Source organism: Sciurus carolinensis, chromosome 5 (assembly GCF_902686445.1).
Source record: "Sciurus carolinensis chromosome 5, mSciCar1.2, whole genome shotgun sequence".
Classification (NCBI taxonomy): Eukaryota; Metazoa; Chordata; class Mammalia; order Rodentia; family Sciuridae; genus Sciurus; species Sciurus carolinensis.
Genome location: NC_062217.1, coordinates 38,838,099 through 38,860,757, shown reverse-complemented (window position 1 = coordinate 38,860,757; position 22,659 = coordinate 38,838,099). Strand labels below are relative to the sequence as shown.

Below are 22,659 nucleotides of genomic sequence, written 5' to 3'. Positions count from 1 at the left end.
TTCCCATTCTTCTGGTTGTACATGATGTGGAGTCACACTGGTCATGTACCCATATATGAACACAGGAAAGTAATGTCTGATTCATTCCACTGACTTTCTCATTCCTATCCCCCACTTCCCTTCATTCCCCTTTGTCTAATCCAAAGGACGACTTTTTTTTTTTTTAATTATTTTTTAATTTTTTTTTATTTTTTACAGACTACATTTTGATTCATTGTACACAAATGGGGTACATCATTTCATTTCTATGGTTGTACACGATGTAGATTTATACCATTCGTGTAATCATACGTGCACATATGGTAATGATGTCTGTCTCATTCCATCATCTTTCATACCCCGCCTCATTTCCTTCTATGTAATCTAAAGTTCCTCAAAAATATGGAACACTTCACGAATTTGCGTGTCATCCTTGCGCAGGGGCCATGCTATTCTTCTCTGTATCGTTTCAATTTTAGTACCTGTGCTGCGAAGCCAGCACTGAACTTCTGTTCTTCCCTATCCCACCCCCCATTGTGAGTTAGCATCTGTATCTCAGAGAGAATAGTCAACCTTTGTTTTTTTGGGATTGGCTTATTTCTCCCCATGCCAATCTTACCCTTAATAGAATCTTCCCTTCTCCACACAATGGCCAGAATGATATCTTTAAATGGTAAATCAGATTATGTATTCTCCAGTGCCTTTACTCACATTTTTTAACTGCTGTGACCAAAATAATTTACAAGAACAACGTTACAAGAGGAAAAGTTTGTTGCTCATGGTTTTAGAGATCTTAGTCCATAGATGCCTGACTCCATTCCTTGGGGCCTGAAGTGGCTGAACATCATGGCAGAAGCATGTGGTGGAGGAAAGCAGCTGGGAGCATGGCACCAGGAAGCAGAGAGAGAGAGAGATACTCCTCCACTCACAGGGACAAAATATAAACCCCAAAGACAAGCCCCCAGTGACCCACCTCCTCCAGCTGCACCCTACCTGCCCTCAGTTACCACCCACTTAATCCCTATGAGGGGATTAATGCACTGATTAGGTTAATAAGTCTTTCATAATCATTTCACCTCTAAACTTTCTTGCATTATCTTACACATGAGCTTTGGGGGACACCTCATATCTAAACCATAACGACTTTACATGTAAAATAAAACCCAGTCCTTTCCAGGACTTTCCCTATAGGGTCTGGCTTCTGATTTCCAAGTGCAAACTCTTCATTCATTCAGCAGACATTTATTGAGGGCCTACTGTATGCTAGGCATTCTTCTAGATGCTGGCATATAGATTCTGTGAAGAACTTACATCCTAGTAGGAGGAGAAAAAAATTCAAGAATCGTAGAAACCCATATCGTACAGAGGAAAACAAGATGGGGAAGGGGAACTAGGGAGTGTTAAGTGACAGTGAGGGGCTACTATCTGCATGACCAGGAGGACCTTCCCAGAAAGGTGACATTTAAGCAGAAACCTGATGGAGAAGAAATGAGTCAAGTAGATTCTAGAGGAAGAACTCTCTGGGCAGAGGGAACAACATATGCATAGGTCCTAAGGAAAAGGTGAGGTTAGCATTTTGGAGGAACAGCAAGGAGGTTCAGGTGTCCAGAGCAGACAGAACAGTAGGGGAGTGAGCATAAGTCAGAAAGGTCTTGGATGGGAGTTGGAGAGAGGGCAGACCAGGCAGGAACTAGTAGGCCTCTTCCCCAGGCTCTTGCCAGGGGAGGGGGATGACTGGCGTAGTGATGTGATTGTGTAGAAGGGCAGATGTGACTGCAGGGAGATGGTTCAGCATCAAAGTCAGAAGCAGTAATGGCGGCATAAGCCAAAATGGTGCTGTGGAAGACCACAGAAGGGCTCAAGTATTGCTGAATGACTGTGAATGAATGAACTTGCCCATGCTCACCTACCTAGCAAGGGATGGAGCTAAGATTCTCATGCAGCAGTCCAACTAGGGCCCTTGCTCTTAACCATTAATGGGGTGAAAGAAGAAGAAGGAGAGAGGGGCTGCCGCAGCCCCCCGGGAGCTTCTTGTCTCTGTTAGCAGTTTCCCTATGATGGAGCTTTGCGGGAGGAAGAGAAATATTCTAATATTGGAAGCTTTACTGAAAGAGAAGACAGAAAAATAATTTCCTGAATACAAAAACACCTGGAAGGGGAAAAATACAAAAAAAAAAACAAAAATCCCCAAACTTATACCAGTGTACTGGGCTGAGATTGGGGTATTAATGACCACTTAAGCCTATGTGTAATTTGTTTTCAGAGGGAATGCATTAAGGGAGTACTTTTGGAATTGGAAAGGCTATGACTAAGTTTCCTTTTCTGGGAGAAACTGGTTTAGAAGATTAAACTAGGCATCTATAAAATGAAGATTCTGAACCATCCATTCTTTGACTCGACTGAAATCTCTAGCTTCCTTAGGGATGACTGCTCTCACGATGCAAAACTTGTTCCTCAGTGTTATTTTCCCATTTGCTAAGCAGTTGGATCCATTTGAGCCAAACCATGCCTTTGTAGACTTGGTTGCTTCTTTTGGACATGTTTCTTCCTTCAAACTGGGTTACAGAAACATGAGCTGAATTAGACACACAGCTACAGAAAGTAGATTTCTACTTTCAAATTTAAGATGAAAAATATGAATATTCAGAGTATTTCTTTTACATTAAAACTAACCAAATTGCTTGGTAAAGTTCTGTTTCCTAACAGTCAGAAATTGGTGCCAGAGGAGGCAAGTAGCCTTCATTATGAACAGGAACTGAGGTCATGCAGAGGAACATCTATTGAATCCAGCTCTGCTCCTCATAGTTGGATGACTATGGCCAAGTGACTGAACTCGGTTACTATCCTTACCGGCAAAATTCACATAGGGTTGTTGTAAGGATGAGTTGAAATGATGTGTGTGGTGACACAGAGTGATTTATTAGGTGGAAGTTGTTTTGGTAAATTGCTGTAGGAATACATCTTGTTTTTGTGGATTTGAGTTTTATTCTAGCTCTGTTGCTTCAGGGACAGGGTAACTATATAAGTTGTCATCCAAAGTGGGAGTGAATGAATGAGAATGAAAGGTCAAGGCAGAGGGATGTGTGGACTGAAGAGTAGGGCAAGACTCTCTCGATGAACTTGGACATATGGTCACCTCCCGGAGACGAACCTGTGGTTAAACTGAGAGGCCTGTGTAAGAGAGATGGCTGCCATCATGCTGCCACCTATAGGTGGAGAGACGGGAAGAAAAAGGGCTGAGGGTGTAGCTCAATGGTGAAGTGCCCCAGGGTTCAAGCACCAAAAAAAAAAAAAAATCAGGGTAAAGCTGGGCATGGGCATGGTGGTACCTATCTGTAGTTCCTGCTGAGGACTGAGGTGGGAGGATCCTCTTGAGTCCAGGAATTTGAGACCTGCTTGGGTAGCACAGCAAGATCCTGTCTCCAAACAAAACACAAACAAAATAAAATGACTACATAGTATTATTTTGTATGAACGTACCAGAATTCATTTAATCCATAGCCTTTAAAGAGATGTTAGGATGTTTCTTTTATTTGACAACAGTGTAACAAATATACTTGTGGTATAAATTATGATATTTATGATTATTTTCCTGGAACAAATTCCTAAATTGAATTTAAAATATATATTTTGAGCATTTTGATAGAGATTACCAACTTGTCCTCTGAAAGGTTGTATCCATTGTTGGTCTCCAGTAGCAAACAAGATGGCCTGTACTACCTCTAGATGGTGGCCGACTGGTCATGATGTTTTAAATCTGCTGATTTAATGTACTTTTTTTTTTTTTTTTTTTTTTTTTCTATTTCAGTACAAGAGGTTGAATCTCGGGGCACTTTGCTACTGAACTATATCCCTAGTTCTTTCATTATTTTTATTTTGAGACACGGTCTTGTTAAGTTGCCCAGGCTGGTCTGAAACTTGAAATCTTCTTGCCTCTGCTTCCTGAGTAGCTGGGGTTACAGGGCTGCACTACCACAACTGGCAGTTTAGTGAATTTTAAAGGACTGTGTTGATATTTTCTTGAATTTTGATTATCAATGAGAATGAAATATTTTTCCTCATGCTTATTGATCATTTATCATTGTTTATCATGTATTGGTCTTTGTATCTTGGTGTTTATTTTGTTATTCATTTGAAAAGTTTGTAATATATATTTGTTCCAGTTGTCTGTTTTTTCTTTCACTAATTTCTTTTTTTGTATATATTATAAAAGTAATAGATGCTCAGTATAAAAATATTTAAATTTTTTTTTTTTTTTGTGGTGCTGGGGATTGAACCCAGGGCCTTATGCTTACAAGGCAAGTACTCTACCAACTGAGCTATATCCCCAGCCCGTTAAAATTTTTTTATACTGTGTAAATCCTGAAAATTTCCCATATTCCATTCTTTAACATTGAGAATTTGGTGTATATTCCTACAAATGTTTTTTTCCCATTCATAGTCTACCAATTTAAAAGTTGGAACCATAGTATTTGTATACTAATACACATAGTATTTTTTCACTTGATTCTTCACTATATCTTGTATATATCTCAATTTTGGTAATATAGATTTAACTTCTTTTAGTTACATACTATTATGTGACATATTGTGTTTTTAATGATACAAAGTTATTTTATTTAGTCATATCTTTCAGTTTGTGTGTGTGTTTGTTGTTTGGTGGTGGAGTTTGAACCCAGGGCCTACCATTGAACTACACACCCAGAACCCAGTCTTTAATTTTTAATTAAATTAAATTAATTTACTTATTTATTGGTGCTGAGGATTGAACCCAAAAACTCATGCATGCTAGGCAAGTGCTCTACCACTGAGGTACATCCCTTGAACTTTTTTTTTTTTTTTGGTGATACTAGGGATTTAACCCAGGAATGCCCTACTCTGAGCTACATCCACAGCACTATTTTTTATTTTATTTTGAAACAGGGTCTCACTAAGTTACTGAGGCTTAACTCAAACTTGAGATCCTCCTGCCTCAGCCTCCTGAGTTGCTGAGATTACGGGTATGTGCCACCATACCTAGCCTCCCCAGTGCTTTTTAAATTTTATTTTGAGATAGGGTCTCATAGTGGCAGGCCACCATGCCCAGCTTCACCCCCAGTCTTTTTTTAAAAAAAATTGCATATTGCTTAATGTTTATGCTTAGAAAAAGATTCTCAAAAAATTGAGAATTTCATGATGATTCAGGAACTTATCCTTCATTTTAAGAGATGTGCTCTGCTAGGAAAAATGAAGACTACTAACACATCTTTGTAAACTATAGGAGTGTGACCATAGGAAGAATATGGAAAACCTTGTTGTGTAAACCAAAGATGGAAAAATACCTTGTTTTAATACAGTATAAATGAAGTACCTGTTTAATAAAATATAATGAAGTTCCTGTGTTAATTAAAATTGTGTAGTATATGTGCATTTCAGGTGATCTCAACAGCTGATTTTTATAAGTTTGAAACATATCAAAAATCTTTGAAATAGAGAACTCTTACTTCCTGAAAACATTCATGAAATAACTAGGTTAGGTGCTGGGAGTGCAATGATGAACACATACACACACACACACACACACACACACACACACACATAATCCCAGCTTTTTTCCAGTTTTGTCAAGTGGGGAGATTATTATTATTAAATTAATAATTAATTAATATTAATTATTCAAATAATTACATAAATATAACAAACTGCAGTGTGCATGATTGAAGAAGAGTATAGGATGACAATATCAGGTGATTAAGAAGGATCTGTTCTTGCAGGGTGTGGTGGCGCACAATCCCAGCACCACTGGAGGCTGAGGCAGGAGGATTGCAAGTTCAAAGCCAGCCAGCCTCAGCAACTTAGCAAGGCCCTAAGCAACTGTTGAAGAAGAAGAAAGGAGAAAGAAGAAAGAAGAAAAGAAGAAGAAGAAAGAAGAAAAAAGGGCTGAGGATGTGGCTCTGACAGCACCCCTGGGTTCAATGCCTGGTACCAAAAGAAAAAAAATCTACTCTTAGCTTGAAACATCTTGGAAAGCTAACCTGAGACAAGTCACTTGTTGTGTGGTTTGGGGGCTAGGGATGGGAGATGGCTGGTGAGAGAACCCAGGAGGGAAAGCAGGAGCTACTGGAGCCTTGAAGCAGAAGTACCAGCGAGCCTAGGGCTAACAAATGCCTAAAAGACAAGGATTGTGGGAGACTGAAGAGAAAGCATGTCTCTTCTCTCTTTTTAAAGTATTTAAATCCAAACAGTTTTCATCTTTAATAATGGTGTAGCTGGGTGCAGTGGCAGACACTGTAATCCCAACTACTTAGGAGACTAAGGCAGGAGGATCATAAAATTGAGGCTGGTCTCAGCATCTTAGTGAGACCTTGTGTCAAGACAAGAAAAAAGAAAAAAGAAAGGAAAAAAAAAAAAAATAAAAGACTCAGTGATGGAGCCCTTACCTAGCAAGTGTAAGACTTCAGTTCAATCCCCAGTACCACACAATTTTTGCTCTACAGGGAATATGAGAGTCATTAAATGATCACTAAAGTCCCTGAAGTCCCCAAATTAAGTGCTTGAGAGTTGGGCCTGGGGGTGTAGCTCAGTGGTAGAATGTGTGCTTTGCATTTTGGAGGCCCTGTGTTTAATCCTCAGCACCAAAGAAAACAAAGACAACACCCAAGGATTTCCAGAATATAAATGCTGGGTGGAAGAGGATAACCTAGCAAGTGTTCCTGAGTTGGAAGAAGAAAAGCCAGAAGTGACTCAGGCTGGGAAAACAAGGCCTTTTAAGGAAGAGATAGTAGTATTCGAAATACCACGAAGAGATGAAGGAAAATGAGAACCGAAAGCATATCCATTGAGTTTTGCAACAAGAAGGTCAATGATCTTTGCAAAATGCCTAAAATGTGCTATTTATAATCAGTCTTATGCATCTGTGGAATTATCTGTGTCTTTCACCTGACTGGGAAGGGTGTGGTCTACTTTAGATCCCTCCCAAGCTTCTGGAGGCCAATCAATCTGCAACAATCTGCATGGTGTCATAAACAAGACCATTATAAGATAAACACATTTTGACAAGGCATTTATTACAAATGCTTTGATTTCAGAGAGAAGTAACTGGACTCATGTTTTTAAAAAATGTAGATTTCTTGTGTAGTTCTGTATAGGTTTCTGATAAATCTAGAGGCTCAGATCCAAAATTCAATGAGATATGCTACTTTAAAGAGAGTATGTTTAAAGCCAGGCAGGGGGATGCACATCTGTAATTCTAGCTACTTGAGAAGCTGAAGCAAGAAGATGGCAAGTTCAAGGCCAATCTGGGCAATATATGGAGACCCTATCTCAAATTAAAAAATAAAAGCAACTGGAGATGTAGCTCAGTGGTAGAGTGCCCAGGTTCAAGCCTGGGTTTTTGTTTTGTTCCAAACAAAAACAAAAAACCCCAAGAAGAGTATGTTTTATACAGGAACCAGCTACTGAAAATTGTATAACCCCTGCCCACGTTTCCCCTATATTTGCAGAAGAAATGGTCTAAAATGTCCTACACAACTGATGAAATTAGTTTTCTAAATCAAAATAAGACTTTGTAATCAAAAAGTCATTCTCAAGATAAAAATCAAGCACATAATGATTAATGAACTTAAATTCAAAGCAAGTTCTCAAGCAATTGTGAATTACATCATTTATTCATCTTTACCTGAATTAATTTGTTAAATGCCATCATGGTGTTATTCATCAAAAGAATACATATTTGGGGGCTAAGTTTGTGGCTCAGATCACTTGCCCTAGCATACTCAAAGCTTGGGGTTCAATCCTCAGTACTATAAAAGGGGGGAAAATACATTTAATCATCATAACTGAATGTAATTATTGTTAAAATATCAGAACAATAGTATATTTCAGAAATATATAGATAATGAGTGTTAAAGTTCTAGTAAAGCATACTCTAAAATGTAGCTAAGTAACATTAACCTTGATAATTTACACATCACTGTTAAGATCATAAATTATATAGATGATTGATAAATATATATGCATATCATTTTCTTTTGAAAGATTTACAACTTATTCTAATTTTTTTTTACAAATTGAGAAACTGACAGATATTTGATATTAAGTGGTTCAACAGGACTGCAACTTGTAAACTGTACTTTTATACACTGTTTCATTTTAAAAATCTAAAATTTTTAATAAACTTCAGAAGTACCCCACCCCCCACTTGGTACTAGGGACTGAACCCAGGTTTGCTCTAACACTAAGCTAAAACTCCAGACCTTTTTCTTTATTTTGAGACAGTTTCTCACTAGGTTGTGTGGCTGGCCTTGAACTTGAGATCCTCCTGCTTTAGCCTCCGGAGTTGTTGGGATTACAGGTGTACATCATAATGTCTGACTACCTCAAAAGTTTTAAAGGAAATTTCTTCTCCCTTAAATCTTGGACCTTATGGTCAGATAAATCTTCCTAAAATTCTTTCATTTTGCTAATGCCACCTACATATTATTCAGTAGCTTCCCATTTCCTACCTAATGAAATTCAACTCTTTATTCTGACATTCAAAACATACCAGTTTGCCTCTAGTTTTATTTCTAAAGCAGGCCACATTCTTCATTGATTGGCAAAGGCTGTCTTCACCCTGAGCTTATACTGTGTTCCTCACCTCAAATAGTCTTCCTTTTTCTCTTCTTCAAATTCCATGATCTTTAAATGTTGATTCAACTCCACCTCCCTGGTGAATCTTTCCCTGATGCTTCCTTTGACCTTGTCTTCATCATTCATTCTGAGACTCAACTATTATATTGTCTCTTCAACCAAACAGGAAGTTCCTTGACTGGTACTTTTGGTGCCTAGTACAAACTTGAGAATTCTAAAATTCGAGTATAAAATTATGAGCATATGTATCACCTTAATTTATTTTACTTCTTACAATTTTTCTTTTTACCTACAGAAACAGCAATAACTAAAGGCCAAGTTTACAATTGCTTAAATATATCTCTCTTATAAAGCTGATCTTGCTATCACACCCTTTTAATGAATGCTCTTTACTATAACTAATATATGGAGTCTGGAATTTTCTTCAACAAGGACTTATTCCCTTTAAATTCCCTTTAATCTCATCAGATCTTGGGTAAGATTCTGTCTTTTGTGATGAATTTTTTTTTAAGCAGGTAGATCCCCCTTCTACCTTTTAATGGAATATTTTGTATGTACAATCAAATTTCTGAAAATATAGACTTTTAAAAAATCAGCAGTCTTTCTTCATTGAGTATGAAATTTCCTTTATCTCTCCTTTGCCCAGACACAGAAGAGATTGGTAAGTGGAAGGATATATGCTTTTAAAAGGCCAAGCTGAGGAGGGTGTGGTGTAGTACACCCCTGTAATTTCAGCTACTTGGAAGGCTGAGGTAGGTCCTAAGTTTGAGGACAGTTTGAGTTTCAGCAACTTAGTGAGACCCTGTCTCAATTAAAAAAAAAAAAAAAAAAGGAATAAAAAGGTTGGGATGTAGCTCAGTGGTAAAGTGCCCCTGTGCTTGATCCCCAGTATGACACACACACATGTACAATCACTTTGGGCTAGATGTAGAAAAGCAAAAATTATGGTGCTAGCTTCCTCTACTGCAGAGGCAGTAGTTTAGCTCTGCTTAAGATTACTATTGTGCTTGAGCTCCAGGCTTTATAAATCCAAGGCATGTAATAATAATATTACTATTATAATTATTAAGAATAAAGCATGGTTTTCTTCTACCACATTACAGTAGCAACCATTTTTTTTTTTTTTTTTTTTTTTTTTTGGGTGCTGGGGATCGAACCCAGGGCCTTGTGCTTACAAGGCAAGCACTCTACCAGCTGAGCTATCTCCCCAGCCCCAGTAGTAACCATTTTTAAGTACCTACTGTATTTCAGACAAATGTTGCTTTATGTTACCTAATTATTATAATCAAATGCGTGTCATATTTCTCACTTTACAGAGACACCTGAAGCTTGGAAATACCAAGTAACTTAAACAACTAAAAAGTGGCAAACACCATTTGGATACAGAACTGATTCTAAAGCCTACCCTTTATACACCTTGCAATGTCAGTGCCTTTTATTGGCAGGAGTTCTCAATGGGGAGTGTTGGGGCTAGTATTCATAACTTTGGCAGCTAAAGGGGAGAAGAACAATAAAATGTTCCAATGTATCTAGGGAGGTTCATCAGTACCCCTCTCCTATACACAGTTGCTCCATACCTAGATATAAGTAGCTCATCACTCTGAAAATTTACATTTTTAGTGTACATACACTAAATTCAACACTGTCCCTTTTGTGATGGAACATCTTGATCACTTTTGTATTGGTAGATGAGGAAGAAAGAATTTTTTACCTTTCTCATGGCCCAGGACAAAAACCATACCATGAAATAAATCAACGCAATACACACACACACACACACACGTTACAAATTTTTAAAATGTTATATATAACTAGAAACTGTATCCTGCAAAAACATTTATCACAAAACCCAAAAACTTATGTAAGACTATATATTTATAGTCTTACTGCTGGGCCAATATGTAAATGCAAGCCTCAGCTGCTAGTTTACTTAGTGAAAAAACAGTCAATAGAAGGAAATTCCAGTGTGACAAGAATTTTGACAATCCCTGTGTTATCTCTACCAGGATCTAGTTACATTGTGCTCTTCCAGGAATGATGTGGCTGTGTATGCAGCTTGAATAGGGCAGCTACTCTTTTTCTAGGCACACTACATATGGCAGTTTGCTAGTTGTTTTGTATATATTAGGACCATGGGATGAGAGAGAAGGCTCTTCTTTCTTCCTCATTTTTTTAAACTTGAGAGTTTAATATACTATGCTCTTTACTTGGTAGGTAATTTTTAACAGTCTAGGGATTGCTATGCAGATTTAACAAGTGTTCTACATTTTGTTGGGCAGAAGTTTATTAATTAGTATTTACCACCAACTGGATATAATTACATAAATATGTATTATATAATTACATTAAGGATAATTGTGGTTTATGAGTTAATAATTTTCACTCTTGTATCATTTTAATATTAGGATGTTTGAAATGTCTTCATAAACTTATTGTAACACCTAACTTAGGGGAACTGGGGTGTCGTTTTCATTGGCACTGACAGTTGTGGTGCTGTAGAAAGAATCTGTACCTGGAATCTGACTTCAGCCTCCACCTGCCTGTCGTTTTTCAAACCGTGGAGAATTCACTTCATCTGCTTCCTCATTTATAGGCTAAGGATCATTAATTCCCATTCCATTGTTTTTATATAGTCTAAATGACAAATTATAGGAACTATTCTGTGTAGTGTTACATTACTGCAGTCAGGAAGACGCACAGGCAAAGTGGCAAGGCGTTTGAGCTAAATTGTTTTTAATCAAGTACTATGTATGGTAGGTCGTAAATACCCTTTCTTCAAAATAGCCTGCTATTTCCCTTAAGCTCAGACTTTCTCAACTTGCAGTGAATGCTTTATCTGTGGTTCTGTACTTTCCTCACTGCCCTCAAGATTTTAAGCTTTGGAGATGAATCATGGTATCATCATCTTTGTACCCTTTACTGACTGGTCACTGGCAGGTGCTTATACGTCTGATAGTAGACAAAGTCCCCACACAGGGGGCAGACATCAGAAGAGTCGGATTAGGAATTGAACAAACTGTAAACACCGGGTACTCTTAAGACAATTTTAAAGTTCTTCCCTTCAAAGAAAAAGCAGTAGCGATTTTTTTCCCCCCTTACGAGAATTTAAGTAAAACCAGGTCGCTAGTGTCCTGCCTAAAAATTGTAAGGAAAAAGGTGCAGCGTTGGGGAGGGGGGACGATAGTAAGCCGTATTTCGGTGGCGCTTAGGCACCGGGCTACAAGCGGGTGGGTGGCTTCGTGCAGCGCCGAAGTGCCCCTCCCACACTACGCCGGGATGGGGCGCGGGGCAGACAAGTGATCTCCGCTCTCCAAGTCGCCGTGGCCCGGCTTCTGGTCCTGAGAGATGCAGATGAAGTGGTGTGAAGGGTTGGGCTTTTTTTTTTGTTCCAAAAATTAAACGAACAAAAAAAAAAAGTACAACAATCCAAACCCAACCATCTCATTGCTCGTCGGCTTAAGTGGGAGACTTCCTTCCTGGGTGACTCCGCGCGGGACTGCGCCGCATCCAGTCGCCGGCGCTCCCGGCCCCTGGAAGGAAGAAGGGTGAGCAGCGGGGACACGCCCCCTTTCAGGCGGGCGGCGGCGGTTGGAGACACCGGAAGGACTCCCGCCTCACCTCCCCCGGGAAAGGCCCGACCCCGGAGGCGGGACAAAGGCACACGGCGGACGGGGGTGGAGCCTGAGGTGCCGGAGGAGGAGGGCGTGGCCCGCGCAGCGCCGTGAGTCCATTTTGCGGCGTGCGGGGCGCGTATTGCGCGGTCTGTAGAGCGGGAGGACCCGAGGCCCAGCAGCTCCAGGTGTCGCCGGAGGTCAGAGATAAGTACCCATCGCCCGGCTCCACTACGGGGAGGAAGCGGAGCGACCCTGGAGCCTGCAGCGGGGGTGGGGACTTGCCCAGGCTAAAAGGGGTCTGCGTGGGTGGGGGCAATTGGAACGTCAGTCGGGGTAGCGCAGCGGAAACCAGCTAAGCACCTATATCTCATGGGGAGGAGCGCGTGAGGGTGGGCGCTGGCCGGCAGGCCCAGTGTTTCAGATCCAGAAGATCTGGTGGGGCCCGAGCACTCCCGGCAGCGCCTCGATACCGCCTAAAAAAAAGAAAATGCGAGCGTGAACCAGAGGTTAGAGCATGTCATCAGTACCGGGCATTGACTCCGGAGCTGCATGGCGCCGGCGGAGGGCGCCCTGACCATAATGCTTCTTAGTACAAAGAGCTCCAGGCTCATGGGCCTTCACTAGGTCCTTGTAGGCTGGCTTTGTGCGGGCCGTTGAAAAACTTGAGGGTTAAGGATGGCGATCCTGTTACAAGTAAATGCATTAACACTCTCTTCTCTTTCCTTCTTCCGCAGCAGCCTCTAGATTTTGTCAACTGAAACGTGGGGGGAACAAAAAAAAAAAAAAACCCTGATTGCTTTGCTCTGGGAAATAGTAATTCTACCGTAAACACCTGCTTGCAGGGACAGAGGTAAACTACAATGCTTTTCCCTATGTTATCCTCATTTTAAGAAGAAGCACCCAAATTTATTAGACCCCAAACCTTCAGAAATTGAAGACTGTGTAGAATATATATGTTCCCACCCACTTCTTTCATTGATGGTCTTTGTTCCTTTCATATTTAGTCAAAACTCAAAAAAGTAGAATCCATGCTTGGCAGTTCTTTGTGATAACCATTTAAAATTATATCTAAAGATTTACATTGCAAAGGAAGAGAGGCACTTCAGTAGCATTTGTTTAAAGTTGCCCTCCCCCACTTCGTGTTAATTGTCAGGTTGCTGGAGTTGTAGAATGGGACTTCAGTTTTCCTATGACTCTAGAGACTTTTAAAAGCACAATTTCACTTACATGGGCACTCCCTCTAGTAGAAATGGATGGAGCTGTTGATTAGCTGGTTACACATCTTTCTTTCACAACCAAAAGATACTGGCACATGCTTGGCAAGCACTCTCCCATGGAACTACACTCCTGGCCCAGTGTCAAGCTGTTCTTTTCATTTTATATGATAGGTTAGCTGATCCTCCTTGCTACAGCTTTTTTCCATGTATGCCCATTTTGAACCTGGTATTCCTTTGTAGTATTTACTTTGAATTCCCTTGAAATCACTTTTCAAGAGAGTTCAACTCTCTTTTAGGACCTTAGTTACCATCCTTTTATACCTTAAATGTACATATACGGATATCATTGTATTAACACACATCTAAGTAAATACTATACACTTACATAACTTAGCAGTTTACAAAATTCTAACACTTAATATTTCCAGTTATAAGGACAGTACTATAAAGAGTAAAACTGGTGTTTTGAACATAGGTATTCATAAGCGGATTTTGTGCTTCATTGGAGGGCTTTTTAACAGCCTAATTTGTGAAAACCATAGAATTTAGAAGAATTGTGACTCATTGGTAGAGGGCTTGTCTAGCATGTGTGAGACATTGGGTTTGATTCTCAGCACCACATATAAATAAATGAATAAAATAAAGGTATATCAGCATCTAAAAATTAAAAAAAAAATTATTAGAGCCTCATTTTATGAATGAGGATACTGAATTTTTCAAGATTTGTGGCACTTGGAATTGAACCCAGGGGTGCCTTTTCACTGAACTGCACGTCTAGCCCTTTTTAAATGTTTTAATTTGTGTGTGTGTGTTTGTGTGTGTGTGTGTGTGTGTGTTTGAATCCAGGGAACCACTGAACCACTTCCCGAGCTCCTTTATATTTTTTATCTTGAGACAAGGTCTTGCTAAGATGCAAGGTGCTTCAGGCCTTGCTGAGTTACTGAGGTTGGCTTTGAAGTTGTGATCCTCTAGCCTCAGCCTTCCAAGGCTCTGGGATTACAGTAGTGTGCTACTGTGCCTGGTCATTGTTTTAATTTTGAGACAGGGTCTCAAACTTGTGATCCTCCTGCCTCATCCTCTCTAGTTATTAGGGTTATAGACTTGTGATGCTGCACCTGGCTTTTTTTTTTTTTTTTTTTTTTTGGCGGTACTGGGGATCGAACTCAGGGCCTTGTGCTTGCAAGGCAAGCACTCTACCAGCTAAGCTATCTCCCCAACCTTTTTTTTTTTTTTTGTACTGGGTATTGGACCCTGCCAAGGTTGCTCTTAACCTCTGAGCCACATCCCCAGTCCTTTTTTTGTTTTTATTTTGCGGTAGGGTCTCACTAAGTCCTTAGAGCCTCATTAATTTGATGAGCTGAGCCTGATCTTGAACTTGAAATCCTCTTACCTCAGCCTCCTCAGTTGCTAGGATTACAGGCATAGGCCATTATTCCCGATTTCTTTTTCTTTTTTGAGGGAATTGAATCCAGGACCTTGAATCATGCTGAGTACATTCTTTACCATTGAGCTATACCCTCAAAACTTAGCATATTGAATTCGTGACTCACTTTCTGAATAGTGCTAAGGTCTAAGAACTGGAACTTTAGGTTCTATACCTATTGAGAGGTCTCCATTTTGGGACCAAGGATAGGCTCAGATTTATTTATTTTTATTTTTTTAACTTATAAAATTAGGTGTTTAGGTAATTTTAAGCCCAGTATTTCTATTTAATTCCTGCTTTTATTACCATCTATTCTTATGGCATATATCAGTAATACACAGATACTTATGTTAACTGCCTTAAAGTGTTTTATATTTTAAACTCAGGTAGGTATGGTAACAAGCATATCTCTTGGCCTTTGTTTTTTTACTAAACTTCATAAAGGTATGGTTTTGTGGTAAGGTAAGGAACTATGTGGAGAGGTGAGACACATTCATGCATGATTGATTAGATTTCATAGAGTGGCATATCCCCTTTATAGAGAGAAGCCTGGCAATATTTTCAAGAGCTTTAGAAATGTTCTCACTCCTTGACCTAGCAATATCCTTCAGGGAATTGTCTAAGGAAATAATTAGAGCTGTGGGCCAAGACGTTTAATCATTTTAATACCCCCCACCCTGCAAAAAAAAAAAAAACCACCAAAAAACCCAAATAAGGAATAAGAAAATATATCCATAAGATGGATTATCATGCTTTTGAACAATATATAACAATAGTGGAAGTTCATGTTGATAAGTGTAAAAATTAATACCAAAATAGTATTATGCAACCAGTTTTCCTAAAAGTGTGTGCACAGGCACATAACACATACACATGAGATTGGAAGAAACAGACCAAAATAATAGTAATGGTTATTTCTTGCTGATGTGATTATAGGGAACTTTCTCCCCCTATGGTTTCTTTTTTAAAATTAAAAAAATTTTTTTAGTTGTAGATGGACACAATACCTTTAATTTATTTATTTATATGTGGTGCTGAGGATCAAACCCAGTGCTAGGCAAGCACTCTACCACTGAGCTACAATCCCAGCCCCTGTCCTGTGTTTTCTGAATTTTCTAAAATAAGCATAAATTACTTATATAATTTAGAAGAACACAAAATATAATTGTATGGATGACCTCACCAATTTCAGTATGGTGAAACTTCCTATGTCATCATTTTTGTGTTAAGATTTAGCATGAGAACTACCCACATGATAATCTTAAGCATACAGTACAGTAGCTTCTAAACTTGATGGGGTATGTCTTGATAAACCCATCTAAATTGAAAATGCATTTAACACACCCAACCTACCAAATATCAAAGCTTAGCCCTGTTTATCTTAAGTGTGCTCAGAATACTTACATTAGCTTATAATTGAACAAAATTATCTACAAAACTTAATTCATAATGAAGTATTGAATGGCTCATAATTTATTGATTACATTCATTACATTATGGAATATGGTATCCTGTTTACCCTTACGATCACGTGGCTGACTGGGAGCTGTGACTTGCTGTTGCTGTCTACCATCACAGGAGAGTACTGCAGTGCAGGCAGACCACTAATACAGGAAAAGATCAAAATTACATTCTAAGTAGTTTCTTTTGCTTCATCGTAAAGTCACACAGTTTTAAACCTGAACTGTGGTAGATTGGAATGTCAGTCACCGTAGACAAAATGTTGCAGAAGTCTAGAACTTTTTCGTATGTCCTTTTTACAAGACATTTTTTGTACCTTTTAGAATAATAATACTTTGTAAATGTTCTACATTTCTTAATTGAGGGCAGAAATTGCCTTTTGGCTTATATTTTTTATCTTTTAAAATATCTATATTATTAGATTATGTATTTTTGTTTTTCATGAAAGACACTACCATTGTCATTACATTGGCCTGAGACCCAAGGTACCAGAATGGCTATGCCTAACTCTTAAAACAGTTAACCAAATATTGGTGTGTGGGTCTTGCTGGGGATTGAACCCGGGCCTTGCTTTTTTTGCTGAGCCACATCCCAACCCACATACAGCCAAATACAGGTATATTTTGACATATGGAATACTTATATTCTGTTCAACCTGCTCTAGAGCAAATTCCCATAATGCAAACTCAAATGTTCTAAATTTATTTTTGTTATACATTTCTTTCCATTTTTCCAGTACTGAGGATTGAACCAAAGGGTACTTTTTTAGTTTTTAATTTTGAGACATGTTCTCACTAAGTTGCCCAGGCTGACCTTGAACTTGTGATCCTTCTAACTCATCTAGCTTGGATTACTGGTATGTAGCGCTGTACCTAGCTACCTTAGAAGCTTTAAAGGTTCTTCTCCCTTAAAACTTTGACTTTATTTTCAGATTAACCTTCCTAAACTTTGGCTTTCATTTTGTTTTGTGGTACTGGGATTGTACCCAGGGCTTTACACAGGTTAGACTAGTACTCTGTCACTTAGCTACATCCCTAGCCCATAGATGTAGGTACTTTTCTAAAGAAAAGTTGAATTGGAAATTTTTGCTGGTCCCTTTACCACTGAGCTACATTCCCAGCCCTTTTTATTTTGTATTTTGAGACAGGGTCTCACAAAGTTGCTTAGGACCTTGCTAAATTGCTGAGACTGGCCTTCAACTTGTGATCCTCCTATCTCAGCCTCCCAAGTTGCTGGGATTGCAGGTGTGGGGCACAGCCTAGCATGGATGACATTTTGAATAACATGATAACAGCCAACAGAATGTAAAAACTTAATGGGAAAGGTTTTTGTTTTTTGTCCCTCCCACCCCCAAACATGTTTTAGGGAAAAAAAATAACTTTTAAGGGAATGAATGAGCACCTTTACAGTATAATAATTTTGCACTGGTCATTCTAAGAGGGAAAAGTTTACTACCTATAGCTTTTCTATTTTACTTTTTATTTTCTTTGTAGGTATTGACTTTCCTTTTTTTAAATATTTTGGTGGTTGTGTTAAAGTTCTTGCTAAAGCTATTGGCTATATACTCATGCAAGATAGGATTGAAAAGCACTTTTTGTAGTCTTCCTTGAGTATAGCTTATAGTTTGCTTAAACATAAATTTTTGACCAGGCACAGTGGCACACACCTGTAATCCCAGCAGCTTTGGAGGCTGAGGCAGGAGGATCATGAGTTCACAAACCAGCCTCAACAACTTAGTGAGACCCTGTCTCTAAATAAAAAATAAAAAGGGCTGGGGATATGGCCCACTGGATAAGCACCCCTGGTGTCAATCCCTGGTACCAAAAAAATTAAAAAGTAAATTAAAAGTAAACATTTGGTCATGGTATATAATTATGCATTTATCAAAATAGTATGGCAGGCAAATAAGGGAGATGTTTTTCCAGAGAGGTAGTAGACAACTAGTGTACAATCAGCTATTTTAATTGTTGGTATGAAACACCTGGGAAATTTTTAATTGGTGGGGAGATAGATTTTCATGCTTCAAACTGTACACTTTCTTGGTATGGTTTGCTTTTACATGCTTAATTTTGATGTTGATTAAGTTGAAATTTTAATAGTGAACTATTTTAAAGTTTCTTGATTTTTGTTTATTGTGGAAAATTAACCAAAAAAAATGAATGTGTGCTTTAGTTTACATCAAAGGAGCAAGCTGTTGATTTCTTCGGATTTTATGTGTTAGCCATACTTTAAAGCACTTTAAAGAGTACTAAAAACCTTATTGCATATTTTCCCTTAAAACTGTGTGAGTGCGTGTGCACGCACTGGGAATTCAACCCAAAGGTGCTTTACCACTGAAGTACATTTCCAGCATTTTTTATTTTTTAGTTTTCTTAAAATTTCCTGCCTTTGACATTTTTTTGGTGGTGGGGCTACCAGGGATTGAACTCAGGGGCACTCAACCTCTGAGCCACACCCCAGCCCTTTTTTTTTTGTATTTAATTTAGAGATAGGGTCTGAGTTGCTTAGTGCCTTTTGCTGAGGCTGGCTTTAAACTCGAGATCCTCCTGCCTCAGCCTCTGGAGCCGCCAGATTATAGGTGTGCACCAGCGCACCCTGCTGACATTTTCCCCTTTTGATCATATTTGAGTGCCTTAAAATTCTTGACCCTTATTACAGTATCATTTTCTTCTTCAGAGTTTCCCTTGCCTTGGGTGCCCATTTTTTCTTGCTTATTCTAACCACTTGGTGTATTCTTTATTTTTCTTTTACTTAATGATAGGATTCCCTGGAAATATTAGCAGAAAAGATAAAGTTTACTTCATTGCTTGCTGCTGGTCCCACTGCTTTTGTGTGTCTACTGCGTGCTCAGAAATTTGACCTTTGTGTAGAATTCTTAGGTAAAAGATAACAGAATTCTGGAGGTGATAAAGTGGAGCTCTACTAGGGGTTAATCATCAAAAGTTATGTTTTATAGCTGCCTGGTAACCTCTCCCTGAGAGCACACACTGACTTCAATCTTTATAGCCATTCTCTTCCAAAGGTTATATGATTTTTCATATCACAAGAGATTTTTCAGAAAAATTAGCAAATTACATACTTTTTGCCATATGACACTAATTAATATATTTTTTGGTATCAACCACTCAACTGCATCCCCAGCCCTTTTTTATTTTTTATTTTGAGACTAAGTTGCTTAGAGCCTCACAAGTTGCTGAGGCTGGTTTTAAACTTACAGTCTTCCTACCTCACCCTCCTGAGCCACTGGGATTACAGGTGTGCATCTCTGCACCGGGCCATGACACTAAGTTTGAGACAATAATTTTTGCTTTAATTCTACCTATACTAAATATATTCTTTATAAGTACATATCTCATAACCAAATACATGTTAACCTTTTAGATGTAGCTCTGATTATGATCCAGCACAACCTCCCCAACCCCCCCAAAAGAAAATTGTAAGATGGCCTGTAGGTTATTTATTTGGTGGTGATGTGTATATCCCCAGGTAAACTGAGCAAAGAAGTATTTAGCACTATTTTTGATTTTAAATCTTTAGGGATTAATGTACATTTTAAAAATAATTAAACCTGTGGCCGGGGAGGTAACTCAGTGATATGAGCATTTGGAAATTGATGTTTTAATATTCACCCTCCACAAAAATAGCCCTTACATTCACTAATATCACCACCTATCTCATCAGAGAAGTCTTTAATTAATGGGAGGCTGTCAAGCTTGCAAGTACAAATGTTTTCCAAAATTCAAGTTTTTGTGTGAAAATCTAACTTTTTCATTGACAGGGAAGTCCCCCCCCCCCCCAACCCCACCCCTGCATTGGGGATAGACTCAGGGGCAGTCTACCACTGAACTATATCCCCATCCCTTTTTTTTCTAATTTGAGACAAGGTCTTGCTAGGTTGTCAAGGTTGGCCTCAAATTTGGAATCCTCAGCCTTAGTCTCTCAGACTCAGGAGATTATAAGTGTGCACCACCATGCCGAGCTCTTGTGTTTTTCTCAAATAAGCTTGTTTTGTTCATTTTCAAGAAAATGTCAGGGGCTAGGGATGTAGCTCAGTTGGCAGAGTGCTTGCCTTGCAAGCACAAGGCCCTGGGTTCAATCCCCAGCACCAAAAAAAAAAAAAAAAAAAAAAAGTCAGATACCTAAATCTGAAAAGCTATGGTTTGTCAATTGTTCCTTCAAGTAAAATGATATTCCATTAAAAAAGCAGCTGGTTCATCTTGCAGCTCAGTCACATAAGTGCTTTTCTTCTAGACAACATCTGCTGGTATACAGAAATGCTTTTGTGTATATTTCCTATTTTACCACATAAAATATTAAAAAGATGTACACAAGGATCAAGATTTAACAAAATGAATATTTTTTGCTGCTTCATCAAGAACATTTAAAAATGAAACTGGCTCCCCTTTCCCTCACCCCACTTTGAGATCATGGTGAAGAATATGGTGACCAGTGGTACAATTGGGTGTTTCTTACTGCCTTGCTTAGTCCTTGTAAGGCTTCAGCTATGTGTACCCACCAGTCCTTTTACACTTTAAGTGCCAGTGTCAACATGGTGCAAAATTATGAAAATAGTTTGATCTCATGGATTCCTTGAAAGAGCCATGTTTCTGCCCACATTTTGAGAACTGTTTGAGATGCTTTAAATAATATAAGGTGGTTTTGACTGTCTTTCTGGTTATTTAAAAAACAACAGAAAACCTGATTTGATTCTCTAGGTAAGAGTGAATTGCATTTGTTCAGTCTTAACTGTGCTTTTAATCTTAATTGTAATCTTGCCTTGAAATATTCCAGTTCCTAATTTTAAAAAAGTGCATGAGAGTACATGCTTGGATTTGTATTTCTGGGCTTCTTTCTTTTAAATAGCATACCATTTTATATTTGTGGGCCCAAGTAAAGAGCTCATTCTGTTACAGACACTGAGTAGCTTTGTTTCTGACAGTTAGTAGTCAGCTCTCTGTTTTAAAACAATCACTTGGGTCCGCTGGCTCAACTTGCAGTTGTCCTAGTCCCAACCCTGTCTTAGCCAAAGACTATTGTTAGAAAGCTCACACAGAGGCCTTGTGTACTGGGTGCCCTACTAATAAGGAACATGTTGTCGTCTCAACGGATTAAATCTGCTTTGGTATGCATTCCCTTCCCAAATTTCTCACTTATTTCCTCTGTTTGGCTGGTTATTTCAGCAAAACATCATTTTAATGTGAAGATAGCTTCTATTATTACATAGTTCCAGTGCAGGGATTACTAGAGTAATATAAAATGTTTTTTTCCCTGTGGTAGGATGTGATGGAGCTGCTTGAAGAAGATCTCACGTGTCCAATTTGTTGCAGTCTGTTCGATGATCCTCGAGTTTTGCCTTGTTCACATAACTTCTGCAAAAAATGCTTAGAAGGTCTCTTGGAGGGGAATGTGCGGAATTCGTTGTGGAGACCTTCTCCATTCAAGTGCCCTACATGCCGTAAGGAAACTTCAGCTACTGGAGTTAATAGCCTGCAGGTTAATTACTCCCTGAAAGGTATTGTGGAGAAATACAACAAAATCAAGGTCTCTCCCAAGATGCCAGTGTGCAAAGGACACTTGGGGCAGCCTCTAAACATTTTCTGCCTAACTGATATGCAGCTAATTTGTGGGATTTGTGCTACTCGAGGTGACCACACCAAGCATGTCTTCTGTTCTATTGAAGATGCCTACGCTCAGGAAAGGGATGCCTTTGAGACCCTCTTCCAGAGTTTTGAGACCTGGCGTCGGGGAGATGCTCTTTCTCGCTTGGATACCTTGGAAACTAGTAAGAGGAAATCCCTACAGTTACTGACTAAAGATTCGGATAAAGTGAAGGAATTTTTTGAGAAGTTACAACACACATTGGATCAAAAGAAGAATGAAATCCTGTCTGACTTTGAGACCATGAAACTTGCAGTTATGCAAGCCTATGACCCAGAGATCAACAAACTGAACACCATCTTGCAGGAGCAACGAATGGCCTTTAATATTGCTGAGGCTTTCAAAGATGTGTCAGAACCCATCATATTTCTGCAACAGATGCAGGAGTTCAGGGAGAAAATCAAAGTAATCAAGGAAACTCCTTTACCCCCCTCTACTTTGCCCACAAGTCCTTTAATGAAGAACTTTGATACCAGTCAGTGGGAGGACATAAAACTAGTAGATGTAGATAAACTTTCTTTGCCTCAAGATACTGGCACATTCATTAGCAAGATTCCTTGGAGATTCTATCAGTTACTTGTGGTAGTCCTTCTACTTGGCCTCCTCATTTTCCTCATTTTCTTTGGTCCTACTGTATTCCTAGAATGGTCTTTATTTGATGAAATGGCAATTTGGAAAGACCATCTTTCGAATTTCA

General features: G+C 38.9%; 1 protein-coding gene, 1 long non-coding RNA gene and 1 other non-coding gene across 3 annotated transcripts in view; 1 reads left to right on the top strand and 2 right to left on the bottom strand.

Moving 5' to 3' along the window:
* Nucleotides 1-22,659, top strand: part of Trim13 (tripartite motif containing 13) — a 49,585-nt gene that overhangs the window by 26,760 nt on the left and 166 nt on the right. The window contains 1 exon segment of the mRNA XM_047552046.1: nt 21,582-22,659. Within this exon segment, the coding sequence (XP_047408002.1) occupies nt 21,588-22,659 (1,072 nt within the window). The 5' untranslated portion in view covers nt 21,582-21,587.
* On the bottom strand, nt 376-481 carry LOC124986072 (U6 spliceosomal RNA). The gene has a single exon (XR_007108973.1). It is a non-coding gene; the product is annotated as a U6 spliceosomal RNA (small nuclear RNA).
* LOC124984461 (uncharacterized) overlaps nt 15,587-22,659 on the bottom strand; it is a 44,240-nt gene continuing 37,167 nt past the window's right edge. Inside the window, exon 6 of the long non-coding RNA XR_007108674.1 lies at nt 15,587-16,447. This is a non-coding gene — a long non-coding RNA (uncharacterized LOC124984461). The remainder of the gene's footprint in view (nt 16,448-22,659) is intronic.